Here is a 23,220-nt window from a genome sequence, read left to right as displayed (position 1 = left end):
AGAGTGTTCACCTCCTCAGGGAGAGAAATAAAATTAACAGAAAAACGTGACGTCATTCATTCATTACCCCATTTGGTAAGATCCCCAGTATTCCAGTTAAACGTGGGATTATGCAACTGCAACCAGGGAAGGCCTAATGCCAAATCGGACGATATACCCTGCATAACCAGTACAGAGCACTGCTCCAAATGCATGGAGCCAACAAGGAATACAAAAACAGGGGTATGCTGTATAAAATAACCATTAGCAAGAGGAGTGGAGTCGATACCCACTACTGGGACAGGTTTAGGCAAATCAATCAATGGCATAGCTAGAGATATAGCAAATTCCACAGACATAATATTAGCAGAAGACCCTGAATCCACGAAGGCACTGCCGGTAGCAGACCTACCACCAAAAGAGACCTGAAAGGGAAGCAAGATCTTATTAGGTTTCATATTTACGGGAAATACCTGTGCGCCCAAGTGACCTCCCCGATGATCACTTAGGCGCGGAAGTTCTTCTGGCTGCTTATTCTTACGCCTAGGACAGTTATTCACTTGATGCTTGTTCTCCCCACAGTAGAAGCAGAGACCATTCTTCCTCCGGAAGTCTCTACGTTGTTGGGGAGACACGGAGGCCCCGAGTTGCATTGGTTCATCCGAGTTTTCCGTGGAAGAACGAAGCAACGGAACTTCGGGAGCCATCATGGGGGAGCCAGAGGAGAAGGCACAAAAACTTTCAAGTCGTCGTTCCCTGAAACGTCGGTCAAGTCGTACCGCTAAAGCCATAACCTGATCTAGAGAGTCAGAAGAGGGGTAGCTAACTAACAGGTCCTTCAGGGCGTTCGACAGACCCAATCTAAACTGGCACCTCAAGGCAGGGTCATTCCACCGAGAAGCTACACACCACTTCCTAAAGTCTGAACAGTACTCCTCAACGGGTCTCTTACCCCTGACGTAAGGTCACCAGCTGACTCTCGGCAAAGGCAGTCTTGTCAGTCTCGTCATATATGAGCCCGAGAGCAGAAAAAAAAGGTCAACAGAGGAAAGTTCAGGGGCGTTGGGAGCCAAGGAGAAGGCCCATTCTTGGGGCCCGTCCTGGAGCCGGGACATAATTATACCCACTCACTGGCTCTCGGAACCTGAGTAGTGGGGCTTTAGACGGAAATAGAGCCTACAACTCTCCCGAAAGGAGAAAAAAGTCTTCCGGTCCCCTGAGAACCGGTCAGGCAACTTGAGGTGGGGTTCAAGAGGTGAGGTGGGGGGCACTACCAGGGTAGCATCTTGCTGGTTGCCGCTCTGAGCCAGGGCTTGGACCTGTAGGGAGAGGCCCTGCATTTGCTGAGCCAGGGTCTCAAGGGGGTCCATAGTAGTGACAGGGACCAGGGTAGAAAAGGTTTATGGGCCTGTTATTATGTAATGGCGGGGTAAGGAGACAGACAGGTGAGCCCTAATCTACCAGCCACTCAGTCCCCGCCTACTTGCAACGGCCCGTCCTAAGCGACGGCGCACAACTGGGCGACGGTCCCCACGCTCACTAAGTGCACGACAGACAAACAGACAAGGGTACACAGAAGCTAAGCGAAATGGGGCTGTTGCCCACAGCAACCCCGTGAGCAACAAGAATAGTGAACGAGCCGAGTTAAACCAGCAGTGGACAAGGTACAAAACGCAGAGCAGGAGAATAGTGAACGAGCCGAGTCAAACCAGGAGAGGACGAGATACAAAACGCAGAGCAGGAGAATAGTCAGTCAAGCCAGGGTCAATATGAAGCAGAAGACAAGTAGTAAGCAGCAGCAGCAAGGCCAGGAAACAGACTGAAAAGAATCACAGGCAAAGGAGGAGCAGGAAGTGATGGTATAAATGGACAGAGGGCGGGAGCTAGCTCCGTCTGGCCAGGCTGTGATAGGCTCTCCCACTCCTCAGCCTCCCAGGCTGATTGGTGGAAGAAGGGGTCACTCGACCAGACTTAGGAGCAGGTGCAGAGTGAGTAAAAACGGGCGTCGACACAGAAGCTATGTCTAGCCGATCCTTTACATAGAGAGAAGGGAAGTACTCTTCACCTGAATACGCAACGGCTAATCCGCATCAATTTAAGGCCTGGTTTACACGAGCATGTGCGTTTTGCGCACGCAAATAACGTGGCATTTTGCGTGCGCAAACGGCACTTAACAGCTCCGTGTGTCATAACCATCTGATGTGCCGCTGCGTGCTTTTCGCGCAGCCGCCATCATTATGACACTCCGTTTGGATGTTTGTAAACAGAAAAGCACGTGGTGCTTTTCTGTTTTCATTCATACTTTTTACCGCTGTTACGCAAATCACGCTTGTCCCACGGAAGTGCTTCTGTGTGACATGCGTGGTTTTCACGCACCCATTTACATCAATGGGTGCGTGATGCGCGAACAACGCACAAATATAGGACAAGTCGTACGTTTTTTGCAGCGGACTCACGCTGCGCAAAACTCACGGACTGTCTGCACTGCCCCATAGACTAACATAGGTCTGTACAACACGCGTGAAAATCACGCGCGTTGCACGGACGTAATATACGTTCGTGTAAACAAGCCCTTATGCACATTTTAGGCAAAGCCGCAACAAAATCTGCAACGCAGATTATGTGCGGCATTGATGCGGACAGTGTCTGTAGAAAGACGCCACGTCTGGTCATACCCTTAAAATAGACTAAAGCAGCAAGTCTTCTAACATTCTCAATCCTTGTCTGAAATCTCAAATAAGCATGAGCTGCGCAAATCATATATTTGTATTGACTGCCTATACCGACATGTGGACCTGCTTTATTTTTTATTTTCCTGCGTTTAGGGTGCTATTGCAAATTTTAACTACACAGACTTTGTTTATTCCAAAAGTTATTTTTTTTTACATTTTTACATTTTCTTCTTTCAAATACAAAATTCTTTCAATAATTTTCATCTATAAAATTGCTTCGCACTGAAAAAAATCGCATTCCCCCCCCCCCCCCCCACGATAAAAAGAGAGCAAAAAAATAAATAAATATATATATTTTTTTATTATTATTTTATTTTCCTGCTTTCAACCAAACAGTTTTTTTTAACATCTGGGGATACCTCATTACACCATCTTCCCCATTGCTGAGAACATTTTCTAGTTGCCTTCATGTTTTTACATGTAATACCTTTAAGATGGATGTATCTCAGGACCGCTACCTTCCATTCTGGGGCTCATTAGAGATCCATTGTTTCAGTATCATTTTTCTAGCAATATATAAACTACACCCTAGAGATCTTTTTGGGGAATTATTTAGAGTTGTCCCAAGACTACATCAAAGTATACATGTAATTGGACTGCAATCTATCTCAACGTTATAAATTCTATTCAAAACTTCTATAACCCTGTTCCAGTATCTTCTTAACTTTGGACAATTCCACAATAAGTGGATCAAATCTCCCTGCAAGCCCTAACATCTTGTACAACTATCCGTCTCTCGATAACCCATTGAATATTCCAAAGTTAACTACTTGTTTGAGATGGATTGGTCAAATCCTTTGTTAGAAAAGCACACAAAACACTTCTTTGAGACGAGGTTATGTTTTATTGATAGAGAGAATATAGAAATAATAGCTGTTTGTACTGCTATTTCTCTTTCATTAAACCCTTTTTTAAAGATGTTACTTTTTGCACACATGGTGCGGGTCGGTGCGGGAAGTTCTGATATTTGCAAAAAACTTTTGATTGTTTTTCCTGCTTTGCACTTTTGAATTGTAAACATTAGGTTTTTTGAGATTCTGTTAGGAAAGTTTTATTTAAAATGTATGCTTATTTGATGCAATGAAATGAAATATACACTGAGCTATGCAGAACTTCTCAGGAAATGATTTTTCTGATAAAGTGTTAAATATGCTTTGCTTTCAAGTTTGGGGCAGTTGGATTTCTCAATAGAGACAGATGGACTTTAAGGAAGTTCAACTTTATCCCAGTTTCAGTTGTTAGTGTCAAAATATGCTATATGAAGCAAAACTGCATTAGACTAGTATTTTGTGTAAGATACTCACTGTCATGTGCAAAATGTCACCTGGTTGTGGTTAAAGCCTATATAAACGTGTGCTTATGTGATGAAGCTCAGACAACTGCTGATCTGCCATTTGTCTCCTTGCCGCAAGAATAAAAGAAGCACTTATTCAGATGAATCATTGAATTTTTATTGATAAGAATGGAAAATTCTCCCAACAGATTCCTGAAAGCGGATGGAAGGGGCTGATTTTGTAACCCTCTGATAAAGCAGAATTATAGGCTGATCATTTCCCACCAGCCAGATAGTCTCCAAGTTGTTGTATAATCATTGTCATATGTTAACCCGAGATTTGAGCGTGGTCTCACAATCTGTCCATTCTGCACTTCTATGATCCTCTCTCTCAGGTCCTGCTCCTCAGATCTTAATAAGTTGATGTTTTCCTTAGGATCTTCTACCTCTTTCAGGACTAGCTCTGTAAGGTCATCCTGCACGGTGGGCTCTGGGTCTGAGCTCTCTGGTTGAGATGATGAAGAAGAGGAGGGTTCTTTAATGTTTTCTGGTCTTTCTTTGCTCTCTCTACTTTTTTCTTGAGTGACTTTCTTTCCAGAGATTTTAGATTTAGCAACTTTCCACCAATATCTGACATCATCACTCATTCTTAGCCAGCCCCCTAAAACAAAATAACACAATTATAAAGCCGCAACACAAAGTACCTGCAATACCTTTATATACCTACAATATATAAACTATGCCTCGTTCACACTTTGCAGTGTTGGTTAATTTTTTGTGCAGTGAATGGATAGTTATGATACCCATTTACACAACTGTTTGTGAATGCTGTGGTTTTGAGTGCCTATTGCATTTTTAACCTCATCATGCCTAAATCCTGGAATTTTTGTACACACAGGTTACGTGTATGGTGGGGTGCGGTGTACATCACTATCGCTGAGTGAGGACGAGCTCCAGTAATATTCTAGTAAATATTGTGGGCCGCCCAGAAGGATACAGGAATAATGTATATAAACAATTGTAGGTAGGAACAGCTGACTTTGTTTATGGCGACCAATCAAATTTAAGTTTCCATTGTACTATTGAAGGTTAAAATATGAAAGCAGAGATATGATTGGTTTCCATGAGCGGCAGCATTGTATTTTTCCTCTAAATTAGATTTAGACCCCCTGTGTATTCTTCTGAAGAGAACGGCGTATTCAGCGATGCACATTTAAGATTTATTAGGGCATATGGACATAATAGAGGGGGACCCCTTAATCAGTAACACCCTCTATTACCCGGGTTGTGTAAAGTAATCAGGTTCCGATACTAAACTCCTGCATATTACTTCCTCTTGTAGCACCTTCTGTTCACATGACATTCACATAGGAAGCAGCGTCTTATCCAGGAGAAGACGGAATAACTGCAGTCACACTTTCTATAAGAGCTTGATGTACAGACACCATACACACTATAAAAGACGACTTACTTCTCTTTATATTCTCCTCTTGTATCCAGCATTCAGGATCGATATTACGGATCTTTTCATTGAATTTCCAATCCATTGACCTGTGAAGTGCAAAAAAGGAAAAATGAAAAGATATGTGAATTATTGTATGTTATAGAACAACTTCTGGAGACACAGTCCTTTCTTTTACTGAATTTTATGTTACCCTATTTCTCATACTTGGGGTTTAAATTTATACTATGTTTTAATTAAAAAAATGGTACCTTGTCCTGACTCAGCCTCTAGGGCCTCATTTATTAATATAACCTGTGGGGTCTACATGTCCCAGCACAAAACATAAAAAAGACATAAAATAAAATGATGAGAGTGAAATAAATAACATACCTTGTATCTGCAGATAATATGTCATCAAGATGAAACTGTGAAAGACAATGAATAAAGACGTTAGTTCCTATTTGTGACATACAAGGAACCCCACAATCCGGCATCTCTAGATTGTAAGCGCTAACGGGCAGGGGCCGCTCATTTGTCCCGTGGAATATATTATACCTGCTGTAGAAATGAAGGTTATTACTATTACTATTATTATTAAGGCTGGGTTCACACACCCTATTTACGGACGTTAATCGGGCGTTTTAGCCCCGAATTACGTCCGAAAATACGGTTCCAAAGCATCGGCACACATCTGCCCATTCATTTGAATGGGTTTTACGATGTTCTGTGCCGACGGTCATTTTATTTACTCGCGCCGCTGTCAAAAGACGGCGTGTAAAAAAGACGCCCGCGTCAAAGAAGTGCCTGTCACTTCTTGAGATGTAATTGGAGACATTTTCCATTGACACAATGGAAAAACAGCTCCAATTACGTCCGCGAAAAGCGCCTGCACTTGCCATTACGTCTGAAATTGCGGAGCTGTTTTCTCCTGAAAACAGCTCTGTGATTTCAGCCGTTACGGACGTGTACGTGTGAACATACCCTAATAAAGCATGAGCGGCTGAGCTGCAGGAAACATTATGTCAAAGATACAGGAGAAGGCCTTCAATCTCCATTAGACTTCACCAGAACGTCCTAATACAAGTCTCTTTGTTCTGTGCCATCAATTTCTCCTTTTCCATCACTAAACCTACAAAACCCCAGTAATTCAGTGGATAAAATCGTGACTCACAGGTTCCTGCTGGTTGATGTGATGGATTATATATTCCCACTGAAGGAAGGTTTTGTCACGTTCTTCTTTTGGGGAATGAACATGAAATAAATGTTCTCCTTCAGTTTCCACAGACACAATTTGATATAATTGGTGAAGCTGTTTTGTGGCCATCTTGATTTTGGACACCGGCCACATCCTGCAAGAAATGAAGAAGACAGAGAATAAGATTTAGCGGAGAATCATTGTTGGAACAATTTCTCTATATTATAAGTTATAATTCTTACTACATTATAGTTCATATTATTATTATCAGCCTTTATTTAGACAGCACCACATATTACACAGCTCATTATGGGGGAGGGGGCTGTTATAACACAAAGTATATTGAGATTTATAGTAGATAAGACTTGTGGCAATATACCATATGATGCATTACTGCAAAATTAGTGAGGTTTTCTATGGTAATGTAATCAGTTTAGTGGACATATGGAAGGATATATAATTCCCATGATCCCTTACCTTCTAGGCATGAATTCATCCATTAGAGGGTTGTAATCTATCCATAGGAGTTCCTCCGCCAGAAATGAATCCTGCTGCCTTGATATTACAGCCAGCACTGTTATTAGAGGCGCTCTCCTAAACTCGATAATTTTCTCCCTCTTTCGTCCGATCTTCTCTTTTTTAATCAGCTGCGTAAGTAAATGGAGACAGAATTACACACTGGGAGTATACACTTGTTTCATATATAGCCTTCCCTATCCTAACCTCTGTATACAGCTACTAGTCACCACTGCTGTATACAGAGGACAGTGCTGTACAATGTACTGGACAGATCTACAACTTCTCTCACAGCAGAGCTTCATTCTCAGCCCAACCAGGAGATCAGACAGAACATATGGAAGATGTATGACCAATATTACTCTGAATATATTCACTGATAACATTCATAAAGCATCTATGAAAATAACACTCGTCCATATACAATCATCTCTTCATATACAACCTGCTGGTCAGATACATAGAACTGAAATTACCTCAGAGAAGATTCCATGGACGATCTGGGATGTTTTCAGGAAGACCAGTTCTCCAGATAATCTCTCCTTAAAGTCAGGGACATCGGTGATCACTGGGTTTATAAGATGGTCACTGAACTGTCTGCCTTCCCTTTGGAGGCGTTCTTCCGATTCGTCATCGGCGGCCCTAAAAGTTGAATAAATAATTAGGAAAATGAGAACATTGAATGACTGGATCATTATTGTACATGCAGCATTAGCAGTGACTTTAAAGAGAAAGCTGAATGTATTCTGTATACTGCATCTACTATACATGGAAACAATACAATAAATAAACAATGTCTCCTCTGACAGATCCCATTTATTCCATCAGGATGAAAACAAATGGTAAGTACATTAGTTGGAATCAGTGTGCACATATTCTGTATGGATGTCTTATAGGATCCAGGAACTTGGCAGACAGAACTATAAAGTATAATGTCGTCTCTGTTTTTGCTAGAAGCAACCATTGAGGACCATCATAACAACTTAACCCTTTCAAGACCGAGCTCATTTTGACCTTCATGACCAGCCCCATTTTCTCAAATCTGACATGTGTCTCTTTATGTGGTAATAAGGGGGGATTCACACGAGCGTGTATTGGGTCCGTGCGGGCCGCGTGGTTTTCACGCGCCACGCACAGACCAATACAAGTCTATGGGGCAGTACAGACAGTCCGTGCTTTTTGCGCAGCGTTTGTCAGCTGCGCAAAAAGCGCGACATGCTCAATATCTCCGCGTATTTCGCGCATCACGCACCCATTGAAGTCAATGGGTGCGTGAAAACCACGCTGGTCGCATGGAAGCACTTCCGTGCGAACCGACTGAAACAGCGCACCAGCTGTCAAAAGGATGAATGTAAACAGAAAAGCACCACGTGCTTTTCTGTTTCCAAACATCCAAATGGAGTGTCTTTGAGATGAGCGAACCCGGACAATCGAACCGAACTTCACCGGGTTCGGCCGAACTCGTTTTGGCCGAACCCGGCAAAAAAAATTCCGGTACGCGACGTCAGGAGATAGTCACTGTCCAGGGTGCTGAAAGAGTTAATTATGATTTTTCTCATTTTAAATGTATCTGCTTGTAAAACAGATAGTAATACCACACAAAATAGTTACTATTTTATATATTCCATATGTCTACTTTATATTTGCATTGTTTTTTGAACATTATTTTATTTTTCTAGGACGTTACAACGTTTAGAACTTTAGCAGCAATTTCTCACGTTTTCAAGAAAATTTCAAAAGGCTATTTTTACAGGGACCAGTTCAGTTCTGAAGTGGCTTTGAGGGCCTTATGTACTAGATAGACCCCATAAATCACCCCATATTAAAAACTGCACCCCTCAAAGTATTCAAAATAGCATTCAGAAAGTTTCTTAACCCATTAGGCACTTCACAGGAATTAAAGCAAAGTAGAGGTGAAATTTACAAATTTACAAATTCATTTGTAATACATTTTTTTCTGTAACACAGAAGGTTTTACCCGAGAAATGCAACTCAATATTTATTGCCCAGATTCTGCAGATTTTAGAAATATCCCACATGTGGCTCTAGTGTGATAATGGACTGAAATACCGGCCTCAGAAGCAAAGGTGCACCTAGTGGATTTTGGGGCCTCCTTTTTTTAGAATATATTTTAGGCACCATGTCAGGTTTGAAGAGGTCTTGTGGTGCCAAAACAGTGGAAATCCCCCAAAAGTGAGACGGTTTTGGAAACTACACACCTCAAGGAATTTATCTAGGGGTATAGTTAGCATCTTGACCCCACAGGTATTTTGCTATATTTATTGAAGTTTGTCTGTGAAAGTGAAAATCTACTTTTTTTTCTGAAAAAATATTAAAAAAAATAATATTTGCAAGGAATAAAGATTAAAAAGCCCCCAGAACTTGTAAAGCTACTTCACGCCAATACCCCATATGTGGTACTAAACTGCTGTTTGGACCCACGGCAGAGCTCAGAAGGGAAGGAGCGCCATTTGGATTTTGAAGCGCAGATTTTGCTGGATTGGTTTTCAGTTCCATATCGCGTTTGCAACGCCCTGGAGTAAGCAAAACAGTGGAATCCCCCCAAAACTGACCCCATTTTGAAGACTACACCCCTCAAGGAATTGTTCTAGGTGTAAAGTTAGCATTTTGACCCCACAGTTTTTTTGCTGAATTTAGTGGAATTAGGCCGTGAAAATGAAAATCTACTTTTTTCTGAAAAAACATAGAAATTTTTAATTTTCACAATGAATAAAGGAGAAAAATTACCCCAAAATTTGTAAAGCATTTTGTCCTGATTACAGCAATATGCCATATGTGGTAATAAACTGCTGTTTGGACCCACGGCAGGACTCAGGAGGGAAGGAACAATATTTGGCTTTTGGAGCTCAAATTTAGCTGGAATGGTTTTCGGGTGTCATGTCGCATATGCAAAGCCCCTGAGGTACCAAAACAGTGGAAACCTCCCAAAAGTCCCTTTAGGGGACTGGAACGAGCGATCATTAGGTCGCTGGTACAATACACTGCAATACTAATGTATTGCAGTATAATGTCATTATACAGGCTCCTGTAACAGCGCGATCGCTGTTCCTGTCCGTTAGTCCCGGGTGTCAGCTGTAATACACAGCTGACACCTGCAGAATATGGAGCGTGCACAGCGCATGAGCCCGCTCCATAAATAACCCCTCGCACCACGACATGCTATTAAGTCGTGGTGCGCCAAGGCGTTAATGCGCAGCGGATGGTGCAAAGTGAAAATTAAAATTTTCCACTGATATGCCATTTTAATGTACAATATATTGTGCCCAGTTTGTGCCACTGAAGACAAATACCTCATACAATGTTGAGCGGGTTCTCCCAGATATAAAATGTCATATATGTGGACGTAAGCTGGTGTTTGGGCACGCTGTGGGGGGAGGGAACACCATTTGGCTTTTGGAGCGCAGATTTTGCTTGGTAACTGTTCTGTTTGGGGTTTTGCTGGTATTTCAGTTTATGATGTGGGGGTATATGTAATCTGTGCGGAGTACATCAGGGCATAATAAGAGGGTATAATAATGGGGTACATAAATAATAATTCGCAGATATGTGGCCGGTGTCGCACTGATAAATGGTGCCCAATCTTATCCGCTTTTGGAACACTCTGCACATTTTGCATCGCCATATTCTGAGAGCCAGAACTTTTTTATTTTTTCTCCAACGGAGCCGTGTGAGGGCTTATTTGTTGCGGGACAATCTGTACTTTTCATTGGTACCATTTTAGGGTACATGTGATTTTTTTAAATCACATTTTGTTAGATTTTTTTGGAAGCAAAGTGACAAAGAAACATTAATTCTGACAATGTTTTTCGTATATTTTTTTTACAGTGTTCACCGTGCGGTATAAATGACATTTTACTTTATTCTGCGGGTCGGTACGATTACGGCGATACCATATGTATATAGGTTTTTTATGTTTTGTGGCGATTGCGCAATAAAATCACTTTGATGAAATTATTTATTTTTTGTGTATTCTGAGAGTCATAATTTTATATTTTTCCGTCAAAAAAGCGGTGTAAGGGCTTGTTTTTTGCGGGACAGGTTGTAGTTTTTATAGGTATTATTTTGGGGTACATGCGACTTTTTGATCACTTTTTATTCTATATTTTGGGAGGGTTGATGACCAAAAAAAAGTGATTCTTGACATTGTTTTTTAATTTATTTTTTTTGCGGTGTTCACCGTGCGGGAAAAATAATATTATAGTTTTATAGTTTGGGTCGTTACGAACGCGGTGATACCAAATATGTGTACTTTTTTTTAACATTTTCATTTTTTTCCTATAATAAAAGACTTATTATAGGGAAAAAAGCATTCTTTTTTTTTGTAACTTTTATAACTTGTTTTTACACTTTTATAAAACTTTTTTATTACTTTATTTTTTACTTTTTACTTGAAGCCTGGCAGCACTGATCGCTGCTATAATACATTACACTACCTAGGTAGTGTAACGTATTATAAACTGTCAGTGTGACGCTGAGAGTCACACTGACAGGAAGCTTATGAGAGCCAGCATCCGGATGGTTCTCATAGGCTGCTGTGCATGGCAGACCCGGGCGCTGTTATATGGCCCCCGGTTCTGCCTTATAACCGACTGCAGCACCCGCAATCGGTCCCCGGGAAAGTTTGTTGTAGCAACAAACTTTCCACTTTGTTATAGCAACAAACTTTCCAGTTCGTTGCTACAACACACTTTCCCTGCGATCACATGACCGGGACCTGAACTAATCAGGTCCCGATCATATCTCCGGGACCAGAGGCAGGTGATAACAGCGCGATCCGGGTGTCAGCGCTACTCTGAGACACCCGGATCGCGCTTTTAACACCCACCGTGAATTCACGTCGGCACTGCACAGAGCCCAGCAAGTGCCGACGTGAATATACAGTGGGCGGTCGGGAAGCGGTTAAACTGTGTGACTGTAGTTTCCCTCCTTATTTCAGGTTCTTTCCACGATTGAGTTGGCTCCGAGAGGAGATTATAGATCTGGACACTGCAGATTCTGCAGCCAACTCAATCGTGCAAGGATTGAAATTAGGAGGCTTGACGACTAAAGTGGATAACATCATTCATTACCTGTAGAACCGAATTTGTTGTGTGTATTGTCATGTGTCCCTGTAATCTCTATTACATCAGGAGGACCATCCACCCGATATTCAAGAGATTCAGGCAGCATGTACGATCTATTGGGTACAAGGTAGGGATCTCCTCCTTTTAGTGAACGCATGCTTACATATCATGGAGGTAATCCCAGGGGAATGTGGATTGCGGGCATTTTGTGCATTAAACACGCTTTCACAGGGGGGGAATAGACATAACCTTTTGCTTCAAAAAAGAGGCAGAAATTGATCTTACAGGCGGAAGCCCTCGTTCCATTAGGTCTTATTGATCGCAAAGATCTAAGTGCATTTTTTAAGTTAAAGTATGTTATTCTATTCATCTTATACAGATGTAACTGCGTAGACTCTGTCCAAACATTTGTTGTGTCTTATGTATCACTGTAATGTACGATTTAAAGTTGCCTTGTTTCTATATAACGCCGAGGCCTTTACAAAGTATAAGGGTACACGTGAAACTGCCGTAGGTTAACACTCCACATCCCACTACTGCTTATGCTGAATAAAGTAGAAATCAACATTGCTAAATAGTGAGCACAGTGGTTTTTCTCATCATACAAATACTTGATCTAATGCTGCACCGCAGGGTCTAATGACTAATGTCTAATTTTCTTAAAGGGAAGCTCTAACCGTGAAAGTGCAGGTGTCTCTAAGAAAGTGGCCATTCAGTACATAAATATACTGATAGAGATATATATATATATATATATATATATAATACAACACATTCCTCCATAAATCATATCTAAATAGCAGTATTAGGGTAGTGGGGGTTATTACTCCATGCAAACAGCCCTTACAAGCTTGTCCACCATTAACCCCTTCCCGACATGCGCCGTACATGTACGGCGCTGTCGGGAGGTGCTTCCCGCAAAGCGCCGTAGATGTACGGCGCAGTGATGGTGCGGGCTCAGAAGCAGAGCCGGCACCATCACCGCTGGGTGACGGCTGTATTATACAGCTGGCACCCTCCTGTAACTGCCAGCACCGGAGCTACTCTCCGATCCGGCAGATTAACCCCTCAGATGCTGCGCTCAATAGAGCGCAGCATCTGATAGGTTTTCACCCTACCGGCAACCCAGTGATGCAATCGCTGGGTTGCTGTGGCAATCGGACGCCAGAAAATGGCGTCCGAGTTTGCCTTGTACGGGAGCCGATGAGGACCCGCCTGCGGCGTGTCCTCATAGGCTTGCTGTCAGTGAATAACTGACAGCGCTAATACACTGCACTTCGTATGTAGTGCAGTGTATTAGAGTAGCGATCGGGGCATCAGGCCCTCATGTCCCCTAGTGGGACAAGTCAGAAAAGTAAAAAAAAGATAATAAAAATGTGGTAAAACAATAAAAACACACACATTTCAAATAAAAATAAAGCTAAACTGACTTTTTTCCCATAGTAAGTATTTTATTATGGGAAAACCCATAAAAAAAAAAACAAACTATACATAATTGGTATCGCCGCGTCCGTAACGACCCAAACTACAAAACTATTATGTAATTTATCCCGCACAGTGAACGCCGTAAAAAAAAACATGAAAAACAACGCCAGAATCTTTGTTTTTAGGTCACATTTCCTTCCAAAAAATGCTATAAAAAGTGATCAAAAAGTCACATTTACTCCAAAATAGTACTAATAAAAACGACAATCCGTCCCGCAAAAAATAAACCCTGACACCGCTTTGTGCACGCAAAAATAAAAAAGTTATGGGTTTTAGAATATGGCGACACAGAAAACAAATGATTTTATAAAAAAAGTGATTTTATTGTGCAAAAGCTGCAATACATAAAAAAAACTATATAAATTTGGTATCGCTGTAATCGTATCGACCCGCAGAATAAAGCTAACATGTAATTTATGGCGCACTGTGGATGCCGATAAAAAAAACAATAAAAAACGATTCCAGAATTGTTTGTTTTTGGTAATTTCCTTTACCAAAAAATGAAATAAAAAGTGATCAAAAAGTCGTATGTGTTCCAAAATGGTACCAATAAAATCTACAGCCCGTCTCGCAAAAAACAAGCCTGCACACCGCTCAATCAACTGAAAAACAAAAAAGTTACGGCACTAGTAATGCGGTGATGAAAAAACATCTGAATGTGCAGGCCGGAGGGGAACATTCCTTCAGTTTCAGGGCCCTAGTATTTAGGAACTAGGAAAGGGAAGAGACATAGCACATCCGCTGGAAGCGAGGGCGCCCGTATTATACCAGCAGAAAACTTTCCCAGCAATATTTCCCAAACAACGAAGGAGAAAAAGTCCCCAAAAGGTGCAGAGCGTTACAAAAGGGGGATAAGAAAGAAAACCGTTTATCAGTGTTACACCGGCCTGTGCATAACGGATCGCTTCACAGCGTAACACACATCTATGGATAATTGTATTATTTACCGCATTATTATACCCTCTTATTATGCCCTGATGTTCTCCGCACAGATTACATATATCCTGATGTTCTCCGCACAGATTACATATATCCTGATGTTCTCCGCACAGATTACACATGCCCCCACATTATAAACAGAAATACCAGCAAAACTCAAACAAAACTACCAAGCAAAATCCATGCTCAAAATGGCGGTCTATTCCTTCTTAGCCCTACAGCGTCCCCAAACAGCAATTTATGGCCACAAGTAAGGCATTACCATACCCGGGAGAACCCGCTTAACAATTTATGGGGTTAGATTCTCCAGGGGCACAACATATTGTGCGATGAATAGGCAGATCAGTGGAAAAATTGCAATTTTCACTTTGCACAATCCACTGCGTATTCATTTCTGAAAAACACCTGTGGAGTCTAAATTCTCACTACACCCCTTGATAAATGCCTTTAGGGGTGTAGTTTCTAAAACGGGGTCACTTTTGTTTTGTACATCAGGGGTTTTGCAAATGCAACATGGCGTCCGCAAACCATTCCAGCAAATTCTACGCTCCAAAAGATAAGTACCGCTCCTTTTCTTCTGAATGCTACCATATACGTAAACAGCCGATTATAACCACATATGGGGTGTTACCGTACTCGGGAGAAATTACTTTACAAATGTTGGGGTGCTTTTTCTTCTCTATTCCTTGTAAAAATGAAAAATGTTGATCTAAAACTACATCTTGTTGGAAAAAAAAATTATTTTTCATTTTCATAGCTTAATTCTAATTAATTCAGCAAAAAACCTTTGGGATCAAAATTTTCACTATACCCCTATATGATTCCTCAGGGGGTGCAGTTTCCCAAATGGAGTCAATTTTGGGGTGTTTCCACTGTACTAGTACTACAGGGGCTGAGCAAATGTGACATGGCGCCCAGACACTATTCAAAATCCAAATGGTGCTAGTTCCATTCTGAGCCCTACCGTGTGTCCAAACAGATGTTTGTGACCACATGTGGGGTATTGTTTTACTCGGGAGAAATTGCTCTACAAATATTGTGGTGCTTTTTCTACTTTAGTTCTTTTGGAAATGAAAAAAAATTAGCTAAACCTACATTTTATTTGAAAAAATGTAGATATTCATTTTCATGGCCTAGTTCCAAAAATTTTTGCAAAAAAACTGGCTGGTCAAAATGCTTGCTACATCCCTAGATAAATTCCTCGAGGGGTGTAGTTTCCCAAATGGGGTCACTTTTGGGGGGTTTCCACTGTTTTAGTTCCACTAGACCTGTTCAAAGCTGACATGGTGCCTAAAATATATTCTAATAAAAAGGAGACCCAAAATCCACCAGGTGCTCCTTTGCTTCTGAGGCCGGTGCTTCAGTCCAGTAGCACACTAGAGCCACATGTGGGATATTTCCTAAAACTGCAGAAACTGGGCAATACATATTGAGTTGCATTTCTTGGGTAAAACATTCTGTGGTACAAAAAAAATGGATTCAAAATGAATTTCTGGAAAAAAATAATGAACTTTGTAAATTTCACCTCTACTTTGCCTTGATTCCTGTGCAATGTCTAAAGGGTTAAGAAACTTTCTAAATGCTGTTTTGAATACTTTGAGGGGTGCAGTTTTTAAAATGGGGTGACTTATTGGGGGTTTCTAATATCTAAGGACCTCAAATCCACTTCACAACTGAACTGGCCCCTGTAAAAATATCATTTTGAAATTTTCTTGAAAATGTGAGAAATTGCTGCTAAAGTTCTAAGCCTTGTAACGTCCTAGAAAAATAAAATGATGTTCAAAAAACGATGCCAATCTAAAGTAGACATATGGGGGATGTTAGTTAGCAGCATTTTTGTGTGGTATAACTGCCTGTCTTACAAGCAGATACATTTAAATTGAGAAAAATGCTAATTTTTGCAATTTTTCGCTAAATTTTGGTGTTTTTCACAATTAAATACTGAATGTATCGGGCAAATTTTGCCAGTAACATAAAGTCCAATGTGTCACGAGAAAACAATCTCAGAATCACTTGGATAGGTAAAAGCATTCCGGAGTTATTACCACATTAAGTGAAACATGTCAGATTTGAAAAATGAGGCTCTGTCAGGAAGGTCAAAAGCGGCCAAAGAGGGAAGGGGTTAATACTGACCTATTGGGCCATATGAGGTAATAGAGGGGGGCCCCATACTCATAACTCCCTCTATAAGACTGGAGATACATTTATTATTTGTGGAGTGATGGCTCCAATGTAAACTGCGAGTGACAGTTACAGTCCATAGAGTTACACTGAGTTACATGTACATGAATATTAATCAGAAAGACATGGACATAAAGAAAAGTTGTGCACAAGTTAAATGCATGTCAAGTGCAAGGTCTGTGTCTATATATATTCTCCACATACATATACTGTACAAATATGATTACTGCTCAATAGTCATTGTAATGCAGGAGAAATCAGTATCTGAACATCCCAGGGCAGATTGTCTGTAGCTGGGATCCAGCAGCTCTGGGGGTAAAACACACAATCCCTTGTTATGATTCCTGATGGAACAGCAGATCTGGGATATCTACTTCTCTTACAGAACCTGAAGAAATAAACCTTTGTTCACACTATAAAATACAGGATTTATTTATTCCCAGTGTGAACAGGGACAAGCTTCGTAGAGACAAAATGTTTCTACAAAACATCATCTCGTGTTTAATAATATTGTGGAAATCTAAACATTTTAGAAACACTTGAGATTCTCCTCCTTCACTTACCAGATATTTTTTTCGGCCCGGGTCAGACTGGAACTCTTATCGAGTTTCAAACCTTTCTTCACTTTCCTCAACATTTTGTAATCACTTTGCTAATTAACGAGACGTGCAGCGCACAAGAACCAATCAGCAAGATTCTAAAGGCCCCGCCCTGGGAGAGCTGCCCTTATAGTAGTAGTGATGTCACAATGAGCATTGGTATGTAGTAGTGATGTCACAATGAGCATTGGTATGTAGAAGTGATGTCACAATGAGCACTGGTATGTAGTAGTGATGTCACAATGAGCATTGGTATGTGAGCAGCAGGTACATTGATGAAGAACATATCAGTGAATATTATATACAGAGCTGTGTAGATAGTTCTTCAGTGTCAGTAATCATGGATCTTTCCGGAAGCCAGAGGCGTAGCTAGGTTCACCAGCACCCGGGGCAAAGATTCCGTTTGGCGCCCCCCGCAACCTCTTTCCCGACATCTCCTTCCCCCTCGCCGTGTTTGTTTTCTCTACCAATCGACGTGTCATTTCTTTTTATGTAACGCGAGCATATAAACATTTGTACATTTCACAAGCAATATGGTTCTATACACAACACCAGAACCAAGCTCAGTACATATATACAGCCCCAGAAGCAAGCTCACTACATATATACAACACCAGCACAAATACAGCTCAATTTAGTGCAACCCCTGGTGTATAGGTGTGTACGGCGTACAACTACAGCTCCCAGCATGGCCCAAACAATGATAAGGATATGCTGGGAGATGCTGTTTCACAAAAAATAAATCCTATCATAATCATACCACCCATCATCTCTCTGCAGATCATACAGTGACTACAATACTGATTAGAGGCAGAACAAACATTTACATTAAGTGACTCACCGGTGACGTCTCAGATTCTAGTTCTTCCTCTCCATCCGGTCCAGACCTCTATGATGACTTCTCCCGGTCACAGCCCATTTCTGCAGTTTGCCGCTCAGATGTCTTCAGCTTCTCACTTTACCTACATTTCTGCACCTATAAATAAATATAACGTTATCATTATACCACACACTACGCCCCTACATATAATAGCGCCATACACTGCACCTCTAATTATAATAGCACCATACACCGTGTCCCACACACACACTGTGCCCCCTGTAGATAGTGCCTGCCATAGGGCCCCTGTAGATAGTGCCCCCATATAGACCACCCCTGTATATAGTGTCCCACAAATAACTCCCCCTATAGTGCTCTACAGATAGCCCACCCCTGTATATAGCCCCCTGTAGATATAGCCCACCCCTGTATATAGAGCTCTACAGATAGCCCAACCATGTATGTAGCCCCCCTGTAGATATAGCCCACCCCTGTATATAGTGCTCCACATATAGTCCACCCCTGTATATAGTGTTTCACAGATAGCCCACCCCTGTATATAGCCCACCCTTGTACATATAGTCCACCCCTGTATATAGTGCTCCACTAGATAGTCCACCCCTGTATATAGTGTTCCACAGATAGCCCACCCCTGTATATGCTATATACAAGGGTGGGCTATCTGTGGAGCACTATATACAGGGGTGGACTATATGTACAAGGGGGCTATATACAGGGGTGGGCTTTCTGTGGAGCACTATAGGGGGAGCTATTTGTGGGATACTATATACAGGGGTGGGCTATATCCACAGGGGGACTATATACAGGGGTGGGCTATATCTACAGGGGGACTATATACAGGGGTGGGCTATATCTACAGGGGGACCATATCTACAGGGGGACCATATCTACAAGGCTGGGCTATACACAGGGCTGGGCTATACACAGGGCTGGGATATACACAGGGCTGGGATATACACAGGGGGGCTATATCAACAGGGGTGGGCTATACACAGGGGGGCTATATCTACAGAGGGGCTATATCTACAGGGGGCTATATACAGGGGTGGGCTATATACAGGGGGAATATATCTACAGGGGGGGCTATATCTACAGGGCTGGGCTATATACAGGGTGACTATAACTACAGGGGGGCTATAAACAGGGGTGGGCTATCTATGGAGCACCATATACAGGGGTGGGCTATATCTACAGGTGTAGCTATAGCCCACCCCTGTATATGGTGCTCTATAGACAGCCCACTCCAGTATATAGCCCCCCTGTAGATATAGTTCCTCTGTATATAGCCCAGCCCTGTAGATATAGTTCCCCTGTAGATATAGTTCCCCTGTAGATAAAGCCCCCCCCCCGTAGATAAAGGCCCCCCGTGTAGACAAAGTCCCCCCCCCCCCGTGTAGACAAAGTTCCCCCTCCCCTCGCAGATACAGCCACACACTTTTATTACAATTTAAAAAAATAAAAAAATTCAAACTCACCTTATTCCCGCTCCCACGCCGTCCGGCAGCCATGGAGACCTGCTCTCTTCTGCGCAGGTCTTCAGGGAGTTGAACACAGCATCTAAGAAAGGCGCTGATTGGCTGGGCAGGATGACTTTCCCTGTCAGTCAGTCAGCGCCTTTCATCGACGGAAGCTTTACTGGTACAAAAGGTACCAGTTGCTTCATTCGTGGAAAGGCGCGGAAAGGCCGGGCACGGAACGTGCCCGGTCATTCATTGCTTCTAATTGTACCTGTGTCCTTGCGACACACGTACAATTATAGTGCAGGAGGAGGTGGCGCTGGCGCCCCCCTCTGAACTGCGCCCGGGGCACATTCCCCGCCTGCCCCCCCCTAGCTACGCCCCTGCGGAAGGTATTCTGTTATATGTTATGTGATTTTTTCAGTTTGTTTAGTATTTGGTTCTGTCACTTGATGTTTTTATTTCAGTCCAATCCATTTTTGGGAAAACACCTCATAGATTCCATCTATAGCCTAGATTCTAATAATTTCATAATATAAAGTGTACCCCCAATTATATGTAATAAATAACATTGTGCAGCACTTACTGATTACTGTAATATACTCTACTACTGTGTTTTGTCCTCTTGGACTGTTCCGCATGGACTTTTATATTACCCATACTGCACACCTCTCATGTAATACACAGAAGGAGACAGCAGGGCCGCACTGTTCATGAGATGAGCATCTGAATTCAATGGGAGAAGAAGGCTGCAATACCTGTGAATCGCCACTAAATGTGTCGAACATTCACAGTGAGCAAGAAGAAATGAAGGGGCTTACGAGCGCTGCAGCCTCTTCAAAATAGCTGATCGGCGGGGGTCCCAGGAGTCAGCCCCCGACCCATCAGCAATTGATGGCCTATGCTGAGGATAGGCCATCAATTTTTATTGGCTGGTAAAACCCCTTTAACTTTATTAACAACACACAGAGGAGACAGGGAGAAGAGCTGCTCCTCACAGACACTGACAGGCAAGATGAGATGTTGCTGTAGGTAGAAATACTTTATAACTTCTGCTCTTCAATAACCTATTATTCACCTGTTATATACCCGGACAGTATTACCTGAATGCCAGGGGTCACATGACTGCCGCCATCCTTAGTCTATTCAGTTATCCTATAAATTCATTTCTGTGGACTAATCTGTGAGCAGTACCACTACAACTACACTGGTATAAAAAGGCATATGATCCAAATTTAAAATACATATATATCAGAAAGCTGTATAATTTCCTACTCTAGAAATAAATCGATAAAAAAATTGAATAAAAAGTAATGAAAAAGTCAAATTTACCCCAAAATAGTACCAATAAAAACGACAGCCCTTCCTGCAAAAAATCCCTGACATAGCTTTGTCGACGTAAAAAATAAAAGTTATGCGTCTTAGAATAGGGAGACACAGGAATTTTTTTTTCTTTTTAAAAAGTGATTTGTGTAAAAGCTGCAATACATGAAAAAAACTAAATTTGGTATTGCCGTATTTGTATCAACCCGCAGAATAAAATTAACATGTAATTTATGGCGCACAGTGAATGCCAAAAATAATCACAATAAAAAACTATTCCAGAATTGCTTGTTTTGGTAATTTCCTCTTCTAAAAATGAAATAAAAAGTGATCAAATAGTCGTATATGTCCCATAATGGTACCAATAAAATCTACAGCTTGTCTCACAAAAAACAAGCCCGCGCACTGCTCCATCAACCGAAAAATAAAAAAGTTATGGCACTAGTAATGCGGCGATGAAAAAACATCCCGATCTGAAGACCAGAGGGGAACATTCCTTCAGTTTCAGGGCCCTAGTATTTAGGAACTAGGAAGGGAAGGGACATAGCACATCTGCTGGAAGCGAGGGCACCCGTGTTATACCAGGGCAACACTTTCCCAGTAAAATTTCCCAAACTACTGTAGTATATCTGGGGCAATAATGGGCTGCATATTGTTACAATGTTATATGACTTGACCCAGAGTGCTGGGTGTGGTCACTCAGCAGTGGCGGATTAAGTGTACCCTGTGCCTTGGGCTGTTGACACAACTTGGGCCCCCTTCTCTCCCCTCGCACGCAATTCGACCCCCCCCCCCAACCCGCTGACACAGTACCCGTCAGTGCCACTAACCTGACGGATACAGGTTTTAGCACTAGATACAGACGCTATTTATTCAGGATATAAAGCAGCTGTATCTCAAAAAGTAAAAATAATTTTTAATAAAAAGTATTTAGAAAGTTGCACCAAACACACTGTTTTATTAGAGAAACAAAAAAAAAGAATAAAAAAAAAGGTATCACCTCTCTTTAACCCCTTAATGACCAAGCTTGTTTGGACCTTAATGACCAAGCCAGATTTGTCAAATCTGGTATGTGTGACTTTATCAGAGAATAATTCTGCAATAGTTTTGCATATCCAAGGAATTCTGACATCGTTTTTTTGTCCCACGTTGTACTTTATTTTATTGGTAAAAGTAGACTGATACGATTTGTGTAAATTAATGAAAAAATATCTAAATTTATGACATTTTGTAAAAATTAACATTAACATTTTTCCCTATTTGGAACTGGCAATATGTCACATATGTGTACATACATACTGTACATTTTTTTTATTAAATATATATTTCCATCTCTTTACTCTATTCCAGCAGCAATTTTGAAAAAATAAAATACATTTTGAACAATTTAGAAGACTTACAAATTTAATAATCATTTCATACATTTTGAAGTACATTTTGTTTTCCTGCACCAGGTTTTCAGGGCCTCATAGGGGTCAGAATGATGGAAACCCCCACAAATGACCCCATTTTGAAAACTATACCTATTAAGGTATTTATCTAGAAGTGTAGTGAGTATTTTGACCCCACAGTTTTTTTGTAAGAACTCATGCAAAGCAGGTGAAAAAAAATTAAATTCCACTTTTTCCACAAACGTGTTATTGTAAAGACAGATTTCTTTGTAAAGCGAACATGAGAATAAAGAAACACACCCAAAAATCTATCACCCTGTTTCTCCTGTCTTCATAAATACCACCATTGTGGCCCTAATACGCGGCCTGAACACACGGCAGGGCCCAAAAGGAAGGGAGCACCTGGAGGCTTTCAGGATACATATTTTGCTTGAAAATGTTTTAGACCCCACCGCATATTTGGAGAGGCTTTGAGCTGCTAGACCGATAGAAACTCCCCATAAATTACCCCATTTAGAAAACTAGACCCCCTTTGATGCCACAAACATTTTGACCCCACAGTTTTTTGCTAAATTTAATGTAAAGCACGTGGAAAAAAATAAAATTCCACTTTTTACACAAATGTGTCATTGTAAAGACAGATTTCTTTGTAAAGCGAACATGAGAATGAAGAAACACACCCCAAAATCCATCAAGCTGTTTCTCCTGTTTTCAAAAGTACCCTCATTGTGGCCCTAAAACGCTGCCTGGACGCATGGCAGGGCCCAAAAGGAAGGGAGCA

At 41.5% G+C, this 23,220-nt stretch overlaps 1 protein-coding gene across 2 annotated transcripts in view; it reads right to left on the bottom strand.

Annotated features, from left to right (window-relative positions):
- Positions 1-4,193: 4,193 nt before the first annotated feature.
- LOC142687356 (uncharacterized) overlaps positions 4,194-23,220 on the bottom strand; it is a 31,859-nt gene continuing 12,832 nt past the window's right edge. The window contains exons 1-7 of one of the 2 annotated variants that reach the window (XM_075847561.1): positions 17,392-17,506; positions 7,616-7,781; positions 7,101-7,270; positions 6,600-6,777; positions 5,819-5,853; positions 5,456-5,535; positions 4,194-4,645 (exon numbers count right to left, since the gene is read on the bottom strand). In XM_075847561.1, coding sequence (XP_075703676.1) covers positions 4,248-4,645; positions 5,456-5,535; positions 5,819-5,853; positions 6,600-6,777; positions 7,101-7,270; positions 7,616-7,781; positions 17,392-17,465 — 1,101 coding nt within the window. In that variant the 5' untranslated portion in view covers positions 17,466-17,506 and the 3' untranslated portion in view covers positions 4,194-4,247. Of the gene's footprint in view, positions 4,646-5,455; positions 5,536-5,818; positions 5,854-6,599; positions 6,778-7,100; positions 7,271-7,615; positions 7,782-17,391; positions 17,507-23,220 lie in introns of those variants that run through there. The other variant, XM_075847560.1, reaches the window with a different exon arrangement.

Source organism: Rhinoderma darwinii, assembly GCF_050947455.1.
Source record: "Rhinoderma darwinii isolate aRhiDar2 chromosome 5 unlocalized genomic scaffold, aRhiDar2.hap1 SUPER_5_unloc_22, whole genome shotgun sequence".
In the NCBI taxonomy this organism is placed as follows: domain Eukaryota; kingdom Metazoa; phylum Chordata; class Amphibia; order Anura; family Rhinodermatidae; genus Rhinoderma; species Rhinoderma darwinii.
This window is presented reverse-complemented; position numbering and strand designations above follow the sequence as displayed.